We start from the raw sequence: 12,546 nt of genomic DNA, 5'->3' as shown, positions 1-12,546 counted from the left end.
AAGATACTCATTTATGCTTTGCGTCAGATTTAATTCTGAGTTCGTACAACTACGTTGTCCTATGGAACTGTTAGACGACATTCATGGAAAAGTAATATACTCTCTTTTTATTAGTATTAACGCGTACACAGGTCTTTGGAACAATTGTTACCGGTCGAAGTGAACAAAGTTCCAAAATTAAAAATTAACAAACGGTATAAGAAATAAATTAATGTTGTAACGATGTGAATCCGATTATTTGTGAGTGGACCATGAAACGAAATTAAAAATGTTATAGTTTACATTCTTTTATATATTTTCTTATTTTAATATTTTTTAAATTTTGCCACGTTTAAGTGATATACACATATTGTTGATTCAAACAAATATTTTAAACCAATACTTTAAAAATAATATATCAAACTAAAACTTTAATAATAATTATTTTTAAATATTATTTAAAATTATTTTTAATTTATTTTTAAGCGTTTGCGACATTTAAGTGATATGCACATATCGTTGGTTCAAACTGATATTTCAAAAATAATCAAACAAAATAATATATCAAACTAATACTTTAATAATAATTATTTTTAAATATTATTTAAATTTATTTTTAATTTGTTTTAAAATGTTTGCGTCATTTAAGTGATGTTCACATATCGTTGGATCAAACTGATATTTCAAAAATAATATATCAAACTAATACTTTAATAATAATTATTTTTAAATATTATTTAAATTTATTTTTAATTTGTTCTTAAATGTTTGCGACATTTAAGTGATATGCACATATTATTGATTTGTTTTAAACTAATATTTTAGGTCAATTAATGAATAAAATATCTTCAAAATTAAATAAAAATTTTAATTAATTATAATCAATTTCCAATAGTTACAATTATTAACTGTAATCGTGAATACAAAAAAAAGAAATGTGATTTTATGAAATACGAGTAGAAAATTGCATTATGAAAGAATTAATGCAGAGGTTTTAAATTTCCTCGCGATAACGTAATTCTCTTTTAACCGGTCAATTAGTATGGTGAGATCGAATGGCCATCAATGTATGCAAGGTAATTAAAAATCGATTCTAAAATGAAGTGGTAATTGGAAATTGCGTGATGATGGAAAAATTGATTGAACTCTAAGAATTCATGCAAAATTGTGTGAAAATGAAAATCTAAACAAATGCAAATAGGCAATTTTATGGTACTTCTTAACCTTTTAAGGGCTAGAATTTTAAAGACGATATAAATTGAAAATAATACTTGTAGAAAAATAAAAATTAAAACCTTTTAAATGGAGAAATAGGGGAAATTACAGAATATTTGAGAATACAGAAATTTTATATGCAAAGATTTGGAAAAATATGTTTTTAGAAATATGGAGACTTCAGGAATGCAAGAATTTGGATGATAAATATATTAAAAATATAAATAGATGTAGAAAATGAAAATATACAATATATAGAATATAGATGTTTAAATGTTATAAAAATGTGTGAATACAAAATTTGAAAATATAGAGCCTTCTAAACATAGCAATTTAAAGAAGTTCAAAGTCCAAAAATTTGGGAATGAAAACATTTGGAATTATAGAAGTTAGAGAACAAAATATGAGAAATATAGATGTTTGAAAGTAATAAAAATTTATAAATACAGAATTTTAAATTATATTGTCCACTAAGTATAGAAATGTGAAGAATTTAACAATTTGACTAATATAGCAATTGAAAGAATATAGCGATTTGAAGAATATAGTAATTTGAAGAATATAACAATTTGAAGAATATAACAATTTGAAAAATATAGCACTTTGAAGAATATCGAAGTTTGAAGAATATAGCGATTTGAAGAATATGAAAATTTAAAGAATATAGCAATTTGAAGAATATAGCAATTTGAAGAATATGGCAATTTGAACATATAGCAATTGAAAAAATATAGCGATTTGAAGAATATAGCAATTTGAAGAATATAACAATTTGAAGAATATAGCAATTTGAAGAATATAGTAATTTGAAGAATATAGCAATTTGAACAATATAACAATTTGAAGAATATCGAAGTTTGAAGAATATAGCAATTTGAAGAATACAAAAATTTGAAGAATACCGAAATTTGAAGAATATAGTAATTTGAAGGATACCGAAATTTGAAGACTATAGCAATTTGAAGAATACCGAAATTTGAAGAATACCAAAGTTTGAAGAATACCGAAATTTGAAGAATATAGCAATTTGAAGAATACCAAAATTTGAAGTATATTGCAATTTAACGAATACCGAAATTTGAAGAATATAGCAATTTGAAGAATACCGATATTTGAAGAATATAGCAATTAGAAAAATACAAAAATTTGAAGAATACCAAAATTCGTAAAATATAGTAATTTGAAGAATATCAAAATTTAAAGACCATAGCAATCGGCTAAAATAATCACTTCTAAACAAAAATCTTTATCATTTCTTTTCTCCACTTTCTCATTTATCTCAACTGCACCAATATTCAAACTAACATTCACTGTACCACCATATCAAGCTATAAAAATATTAGAAAATCACTTTCTCAAACGAAAGACTCCGTCTAAATCTAACTCCATTCAAATCTCGCTAACAACATAAATCCTCGCCTCCCGTCGTTTCTCAAATCCCGTATAACGAATGGCATAATGAATCGCGAACGTCGAATCCGTTTATTTCCGATCGGAAAGCGTAGCCGGTGTTTCTCTCGACAAGAGGAGGTGATATTTTTAAATTTTTCCATCATTCTGTCGCGGAGTAGCAAACCGAGTGACGAAGTGGTGCAATCAACAGCGACTCTCTAATCCCTGAGGGCCAAGGTGACAAACTTTCACTGGTTCGACTTTTCTGTGACTATTTCGATGTTTCTATACATACAATACATACGTATTTGAAAGATGGAGTATCGGAAACAATATTGTAGTGATACAAAATATTTTATACAGTACAATTACTCACATTAATATTCGTACATAGTGCTATTACTGCGTTTGTCATTTTGTGTAAGGTGTTGGTTTAGATACATTACTTATTTTACGGAAATCATTCATTGTAGGTTAGGACAATATTTAGCTTATTTTCACTATAATTTTTTCTTACTATAAGTCAATAATTTCTTCTTACTATAATATTATATTAATGATTTTATAGAAACCATTCATTATAGGTTAGGACTATATTTAGTTTCTTTTCACTATAATTTTCTCTTGTTATAAGTCAATAATTGTATTTAGTTTCTTTTCACTATAATTTTTTCTTACTACAAGTCAATAATTTCTTCTTGCTATGATATTCTATTTCTTATTTTACAGAAGCCATTCATTATAGGTTAGGACTATATTTAGTTTCTTTTCACTATAATTTTTTCTTACTACAAGTCAATAATTTCTTCTTGCTATAATATTCTATTTCTTATTTTACAGAAACCATTCATTATAGGTTAGGACTATATTTAATTTCTTTTCACTATAATTTTCTCTTGTTATAAGTCAATAATTGTATTTAGTTTCTTTTCACTATAATTTTTTCTTACTACAAGTCAATAATTTCTTCTTGCTATAATATTCTATTTCTTATTTTACAGAAACCATTCATTATAGGTTAGGACTATATTTAATTTCTTTTTGCTATAATTTTCTCTTGTTATAAGTCAATAATTGTATTTAGTTTCTTTTCACTATAATTTTTTCTTACTACAAGTCAATAATTTCTTCTTGCTATGATATTCTATTTCTTATTTTACAGAAGGCATTCATTATAGGTTAGAACTATATTTACTTTCTTTTCACTATAATTTTCTCTTGTTATAAGTCAATAATTTCTTCTTACTGTCGCATTGTATTACTTATTTTACAGAAACCATTCATTGTAGGTTAGAATTATATTTACATTTTTTTCACTATGACTTTTTCTTACTACAAGTCAATAACTTCTTTTTACTACGACATTGTATTACTTATTTTACAGAAATTATTCATTGTAAATCAATTGATTTGTACAATTAACTTCTTCTCACTATAATCTTGTCTTACTATAAGCCAATAATTTCTTCTTACTATGATATTATACTACTTATTTTACAGAAACCATTTATTGTACGTTAGGACATTATAGGTACTACAAACTAGAACTTGGCAGCCATTTTAACTGCGAGATAGGTTTATTTTATAACGATAAGCAAACGAAATGTAATATTCTGCTTCAGTATAATCTTGTATCTCAAAGCATGAACCGAAAAGGGAGGAGTATCTGATAAGAGATAATTTGTAATTTATCGTGAAGACGTAGAACTTATCGAGAAATGAGAAATGAAACGTAGAACTCGAGCTATTAGTAACGAAGAGGACTACAGTAAACGTCATTAAGAGATTGAACCTTGAGTAGCAGAAAAGAAAGAAAATTAATGAAGAGTTTAAAACAATCTCTGTTGCTTTGCAATTAGCTTGAGAGGTTTATCATGAAAGGAAATCAGTATTGAAGCTGTGCATTGAGAAGTTTATTATCAAAATGGAGAGAAGATTAGTATTGAAACTGTGCACATAATGAGAAACAATACTAATAATGATCGAATAGCAAGAAAAAAACCGATTAATAACATAAATCGGAAAAGACATTGATTTTTGTCAGGGAATTTGTTGAAAAGTCTCAAGATTAAAGAATATTATTTTCGCTGACGAGAGTAAATATTGTAAGTTTGGTTCCGATAAGAAAAGTATAATACGACGAAGAGTAAATGAAGACGTAGACTTTAAGACATAGAGGAGGAAATTGGGGATGCATTTCCGGTGAGGACGTTGATGAATTACTGTAGACGATATTTTATACAAGAATATTTGGACCTTTTGAAAAAAATTACAGAAATGTACAACTAGTATGGGAAAAGTGCCTTCAAATTTTGTTAGAATGATTCAAAACATAGAGAGTAATACAGAAATATTTGTTGTAATTGTACAAAAGTTTCACAACCTAACCTAACCACCTCCGCAACCCTGACATTTCACACAAAGATGAATAAGACCAAAAAATTAGAAAAATAATAAATTCCAACGAAACTGAAAGTAGAATATTTAACAAAAATTACTTTTTATATACCCAATATATGAGATTCTCCAAAAAGGGTTTATAACAAAATATTACTTGTTTTTTTCTATACAAATAAAACTTGTCTTTTTTCCGAAAATCATCTTCAACGAAATGTCCGACCATTAACGCGACGTAGAAATGTCATAGCCTAAATACTAGAAAAGTTGTTCATATGTCACTCTACAGAAGATGAGTCACGTATTTGCAAAATAAGCAGTATGATAAATCGTTTCCATAGCTAATAGACTTTCCTTAAAATATGAATATAGCTGTAAAATTACACGGAAGTACTGAAATACGTGAAGATTAATGTGAGTAACTATACAACAACGTCCGAATATTAACCCCTTCCGTGCCATTTATTTATCAGAAACTTTAGTCCGGACTAACTATTCAAGGCTATAACATTAAATCGAACACAGAAAATTAAAATGTTGTAACTATTTTATATTCGGGGATTCTTGATATTGCAACTTATAGTTGGACCTAAATTTATAATTAAAGAGTATTCAAAATTTGAGTAAGGTTTGTTATATTTGAGTAGTAAGTGCGTCACGAGTCAGACTCGTCAAAGTACTGGAAGAGGTTAATGTGAGTAGCTATACAATAACGTCCGAATATTGATGTGAGTAACTATACAGCAATGCCTGGATATTAATGTCAATAACTATACAGTAACGTCTGGATATTAATGTGAACGACTATACAGCAACGTCTCGATATTAATGTCAATAACTATACAGCAACGTTTGGATTTTAATGTGAACGACTATACAGCAATGTTTGGATTTTAATGTGAACGACTGTACAGCAACGTCTGGATATTAATGCAAAGAACTATACAGCAACGTCTGGATATTAATGTGAACGACTATACAGCAACGTCTGGACATTAATGTAAACGACTATACAGCAACGTCTGGATATTAATGCGAAAAACTATACAGCAACCTCCGAATATTAATATCGATAACTATACAGCAACGTCCAGATATTAATGTGAATAACTATACAGCAACGTCCAGAGCAACGTCCAGATATTAATCTTGATAACTATACAGCAACGTCCGAATATTAATCTTGATAACTATACAGCAACGTCCAGATATTAATCTTGATAACTATACAGTAACGTCCAGATATTAATCTTGATAGCTATACAGCAACGTCCAGATATTAATGTGAATAACTATACAGCAACGTCCAGATATTACTCTTGATAACTATACAGCAACGTCCAGAGTTACGTGCAGATATTAATGTGAATAACTATACAGCAATATCCAGATATTAATGTGAATAACTATACAGCAACGTCCAGATATTAATCTTGATAACTATACAGCAACGTCCGAATATTAATCTTGATAACTATACAGCAACGTCCAGATATTAATCTTGTTAACTATACAGCAACATCTGAATATTAATGTGAGTAACTATACAGTAACGTCCAAATATTAATGTGAATAGCATGCAGTAAAGATTCTTGTACACTATAAACACACCCTATTGCACCCTTCACATCCGACGTCACTCACACTTCACCATTCCACTAATGTCACGTATCTCCATTGTTGCCACCAACATGTCACCTTCATGCCACCTCCATCGCACAGATACGCACAGTTCACCCAGAAGAACCCCATGAAAATTCCTCCCCAGTGACATCAAGTGTGAAAGTCACTATAGACGCCGAAATAGCGAACGCATTGTGGATAAACGCGAGTGTGGCCACACGCGAGTAGCAATAGATATCGGTGTTAGAGTACATAGTAGTAGTAGTAGCAGGGGTTAAGTATAGTTTATACACACCACCGTTGGCTGACTATTTCTGGCGGCGCCGGCAAAATTCCGAGGCCCTAAATTGGTTATCGCGCTTACCGCTTAACGAGATCGCTTGTCACAAGGTCGACCTTCTTTTTCTTCTTCTTGTTGCACTTGCCTCCTCTTTCGCGCCTCACGAATACTCGGTCACACGCGGATATTAAACAATGTGATCGACGAGACAGCGAAGAAAAATAGACCAGCTGTCGAAACTGGGATCACTAAAGAGGGCATGCAACGGTAAATAAAGTGGCAGATAAATTTAGGGGACACTCGCGAGACGTCGCTGTGGATCGATTTTGATCAAACTTTTGAAACTAGGACGGAAATAAGGAGACATATTTGATCATTTTTATGAAACGTCGATGGAGAAGATATTGAATTCGATTCAATTTCTTGTGACATTAGTATGATAACTGTGCGAAGGTCAACTTGCAGGTTTCTGCCCTGTCGTGAAGTTCAAATCCTCAATAAATTTTTTTTTCATTTTTTTTTTTTTTGTATACGTATTATACTTCATATGCTTCGAATCTTTAATATTATTTTTCATTCTTCTTCATTATTTTTGTTGTATTATTTACAATAGGGTAGTGTGTACATGTTATGTGTACATGTTGAATGAATGAAAAATAAATTTAATCAAAAATTTAATACTAAATATCTCATAAATTATTAACCATTATGTACAACACTGTTCTGTCCAATTTTCAAGTAGTAAAATTTAAAACAACACGATTTATGAATTTGCGAAACATCTGTCGAGCATTTTCGTAAAAATTGAAATGTTTGAATTACAATTTTGTTCATGTTTAGTTTCTCCAGCATAGGATATAAATGACTAAAACAAGAAACAAAATAAATGCAAAGTTTCGAAAGAGGCTAAAATTTACAAACACTGACAGCGGAAAAATATACGAATTGTTAAAACCAACATGGCGTCGCTAATAACTGGCGCCAGCGCGAAATACCAAGTAAAATAATCAAAAGAAAAGAAAAGCTTGAACTTCTACATTTTCGAAATATGAAAACAAAAAACGAAATGAGCCTATAAACTCTCTGCTAAAAGAATCGCGGATGCGTGTAAAAAAATTTGTTTAGGAAGAAAGTGAACGGAGGTAAAATGTCGAAGACATTTGAACTCGTTTAAATGGTCCGCATTCTGATAGCGAGTAAAATTAATTTACAAGTGCTATTAAGAAAGCAAGGTAACGGAGTATTGTTATTTATAGTAACGCTCTATTTTCACACCAGATGTTAATAGCAACATCATTAATTCGTTTTCTTTCTTATAATGAGGTGGACACTTTCAGCTATGCGGTGACAGGTGGTTTAAGTAGATTATTCGTAGACGCGTTTTGGCAAAGCAAAACTCTATGTATAGCACGTGATATTTGTTTTCGCTTCGTTTACAATGCGTAAATAAAATGCACCAAATGCACAGTGGTTGTCAAAACTTTTCGACTTATAATTTTATCGTACACGCAATCGAAATACGTCAACTTTCACATTATCTCAAGATTGTTTCAAAGATTTGCAAGATCTACATGTGAGCACCTAAATGTTAAGTCATATGACAGAAGAGCCATTTTGTTTACGTCCAGTATTATTCGATACACTCGTGTTCATTGTTTAAACAAATTGACGCTAGTCGCCAAGATCTCACATCGCATTACGCGAAGTTATTATGAGCAAGGAACGTTGAGCAAACTTGAACAATTGGAGCCATATAGAATATGTGTTTAAACTACCCCAAGTTTGATAGCTAATGCAAACACGTGACATGAAACCACATGGCCATAAGAACACGTTAAATAACGATGAAAAGGAACTCACCTGAGGTGTCCAGACGGAGGGTTGATTGGACGCCCTCGAGGTGCTCTTGCTCCTGGACTTCCATATCTTCTTGGCCACCAATCGGCTGCCGTGATGCACCACGCTGCTCGAGGATTTGCTCTTCTGCATCGCTGTGCCACCTGCGGAATTGGTGGACGATGACGTGAGTGCCGGCGAACCGGGTGCCGAGTGCGGTTTATCCTTGTGCGCGTTGGAACCGTGCAGGAGATGGGAAAGGAAGGATTGATGATGGTGTTTGGGTGTTAGTGGTTCCTCGGATCCGAGGCCAGCATCGATGCTGCTCCTCGAGCTCGCGTTTCTACTGGGTGGCGACGTGGTCGTGTCGGCGTCCGACAGATTTTCGGAGGGATTCTCCGCGGAGGACATCTCCCTGTAATTAACGACCCAGTTGTCGTCCGTTTGACAGCCCTTGTTGTTGCCCTCGTCGTCGCTCAGCTTCGTGGTCTCCCCTTTAGCCTTTATGTTCCTCAGGTTTCTATCGTAGTTCACCCGTTTGAACCTGTCCACCTTGTCAGCGTCCATTGATTTCTTTCTGGCCATTCGGAGGTACCTCTTAATGGTATCGCTGACAGAGGGTGACACGTCGTCGTTGTCCACGCTGCTCCTCCTGCGACCACCGGGTTTCTGCGCGGGTATCTCCCTGGGCTCTTCCTTTTCTCTCTCTAGAAGAATAGCATCGAGGACTTCGCGGGGCACGGGGTCCGTTTGGACAGCGTCGTCAATGGGGCCACGATCGGTACTGGGTTCCTGGACGGCTATCAAGGGCGGCGGAGAGATGGGGTCTCTTCTGACCGACAGCCAGTCCTCGGAATCCTTGGTCGGCACTCTGGTGCGCTGATGAGTCCACCAGCGATTAGACGGCGACGTGTAAGCACCAGTCGCACGTGGTCCTCTGAACCCCCTGGTGCACCTCAGATCGAAGTACAACTTCTCCAGGAGCTTCCTGTCGGTCAGAATATCAGAGATCACGTGCTCCCTGGTCGCGGACTTGCTGTAGTAACGACTGATGGTATCCATCAGCGATTTGTGCACGTAGTCCCCTTGGTACGGTTGCATGGACTTTGGAACTTTGTCCTTGTCCGAGGAAGCTCGTTGGACCGACAGCTCCTCAAGTTTCGCCTGAGCAACCATCAGATCTAGGTGTTGCTGAAGCTTGTCTATTAGACTCTTATAGTCGAAGGGTTCTTTCCCCTCGAACTGACCGGGGATCTCCGACCTTCCGGTCGATTTCGTCGTACCAGCGACGTCACTTTGCATGTTCAGGTACTTCTGTAACATATCGGCCAGCGCTTTGGTCTCGGCGTCCTCCTGCTGGAACTTTCTGTGCTCCACAGGGCTGGAAGGTGTGCTACCACCTTCGGACGCCAGCAACCATTCCCGTTTAGCTTTGGCCAGGTCGAACTTGCCGGCCGTAGTGGTTTGGAGGACGAAACCTTGAGGAGGATTTCTGATGTCGTCCGCTTCGTCGGCGGAGCTGGCTTTAGTTCGACAGCTGCCGCCCTTGATTTGACGCCGGCGTCTCTGCGACCGGAAACCCAAGGTACCGGGATAGGAAGCCTTTCGCCAGAGCAGGAACCTCGGTTCCTTTTGACATACTTCCTGGAAGTATTGCTCTATCTTTGGCATATCCTCTGGCCTATTGTGCGTTCCATCGGGGATCAAACGTCTCCCGGCGTCCGCCATGTAACGCCAGGTTTTTCTCGTCAGCAACCATCGTTCTTTCGACGGTTTGCTCGATCGTTTCGTCCTTCGATCCTTCGACGCAGGCGGCGTGCCACGTATAGACCCCCCCGTTTCAACGCTGTCGCGACGAGAACGTCTCCTACTTCCAGGACGCTCCGCCATCGTCGCGTCCTTCTCCTTCTTCGCCACGCGAACCACTTTCGTGCAATTGTTTTTACTCTGTGAACACGATCGGCGATCGACGACTCGGACAGTCGTCCACTTATGTCATTCCCGGACACCTTGCGGAAGATTCACTCGCGATGTCATCCACACTCAAACACGCTATTGCTCGATCAAACACTCGGATCCTATTCAAACTTTGACACTGCACTGACACTATCGACTCTGGAGGAACTATATTTTGTTAATAACGACGAACTATGACTGTAGAGTTTCGGTACGACGCACGTAGTCGGGAGAACAATTTAGGTCAACGAATTCATCGAAAAATCGAAGATGCAAGAATATTCACCTGAACGGAATGATACGTTGTGCTTAGAAGAAAGCGTAATCACGCTAATACGGATACGAGGACCGTGTTATCCTAGATAGGAGTGTTACGAGTGTTTTTGATATAAAATGTCGAGTGACCACTTGTTGGTTTCGAGTATATCACCGGTTTCTTCTAGTGCGATACGTAACCACCCCGGACCAGAAACTGATCCGACTCCCTCGGTTCTCCGTATCACGCTTATTTTTATTCCTCGTACGAAAGTTTTATTCCGCGTACGCTCTTTTTACGCCGACTAGCAGCAGGCCCGCGTTCAAAACTTCAACAACAACGAGGCTCCAGATTAATTTAGACTTTGCAGATCCCAGCGAAATTCAGCCGGCCACTGTGTCCTTTTTCTACACCTCCCGTTGGATCTCACCGCGACATGCTCTCTCCTTCCCGGATGATCCTCGCGCATTCTACATCATGGCAACGATGCTCTTATCCGAACTTTGCTCGGATGTTTCGAATGTTGACCCAGAAAGAGGCTGGTGCACGTTGCGGAGTCGAAGAGACGCGAGAACCACTGGATCGTCCTTGTCCCCGTAGTTCGTCCTACGTGACCTTGTCTCCAGAAGAGGATGGTGGAGAGAAAGTGGAGAGAAAGAAACACGATCGCGGGGATGTTTCGAGCAGACGTCGAGAAGAATCACGTTACGTACGGCCGCGAGCCGAGCCGGCAAGGTGGAAGCTGCCTAAGGTACGCGACTACTGCTTCTCAAGGCGTCGCGACGCTCGTGGACGCTCCGTGTCTAAAAGCGTCTTTGCCCCTTCTCTTCTCTCCGTGCCTCTCTTACGCGAAGAGAGCAGCGAATGCGAAAGACAGAAAAGGGGAGCGAGAGGTACCATCGGGCTCGGGCGAAAGAAGAGGATGACGACGGCCAGAGAGAAGACGAAGAAGAAGATGATGGAACAGACCGAGGAAGACGTAGAGACTTCGGTCTAGGGTTCCTGGGAGCACAGACCAGCCGGAGGTGGTGTCGACGACGCTGTCATCGTTTGCCAAATACCGACGCCGCTTTCTGGCGAGCCACGTCTGCGTGCAGCCGTCGCGTATCTCATAGTACGATAGTCCCCGCCTTGACGATTTGTTTATAACGATCGACAGCGACTAACGCGATGCGAGACGCTTTTTAACGCTGCCCGAGAGACGCGTCGCGACGCGCGTGTTTTCGTAAGAGCCTCTCGGCCCAGTTCGACGATCGTGTTTCAGGGATGTTGGAAACGGAACGACACGACGTCGAATGGGTCTTCTTCTTCTTCGTCGATGCGAGGATGTTGAAAATATTTTTTTTAGCAAGTAGCGCGTGGAGCAACCACGGAGAAAGGTCAGAGTGGCGGTTTAGAGGCGCGTGTCTTCGCGGGATCGCTGCTTAAACATCGCTGGCAGAGGAACAGGAGCGGTTCGAATTTTACCGCCCCCTGGTGCTTTGCATGAATTTATAAGTTAGTTATTAAATTTTTCAGTTATATTTCTTTATTACATTTCTTTAGTTTATATTTTTAGCAATTTCTGAATCAGATTCTTTTGGTACATCAGGCACGTGGCTTCGAGAGGTTA

The 12,546-nt window shown here is 37.0% G+C and overlaps 1 protein-coding gene across 1 annotated transcript in view; it reads right to left on the bottom strand.

Annotated features, from left to right (window-relative positions):
* The window catches only part of RhoGAP102A (Rho GTPase activating protein at 102A), a 61,678-nt gene extending 49,670 nt beyond the window's left edge, over positions 1-12,008 (bottom strand). The window contains exon 1 of the mRNA XM_076538428.1: positions 8,747-12,008. Coding sequence (XP_076394543.1) covers positions 8,747-10,612 — 1,866 coding nt within the window. The 5' untranslated portion in view covers positions 10,613-12,008. The remainder of the gene's footprint in view (positions 1-8,746) is intronic.
* Between the last annotated feature and the right edge of the window lie 538 nt (positions 12,009-12,546).

The sequence above is a fragment of the Megachile rotundata genome, chromosome 12, assembly GCF_050947335.1.
Source record: "Megachile rotundata isolate GNS110a chromosome 12, iyMegRotu1, whole genome shotgun sequence".
Taxonomy (NCBI): domain Eukaryota; kingdom Metazoa; phylum Arthropoda; class Insecta; order Hymenoptera; family Megachilidae; genus Megachile; species Megachile rotundata.
This window is presented reverse-complemented; position numbering and strand designations above follow the sequence as displayed.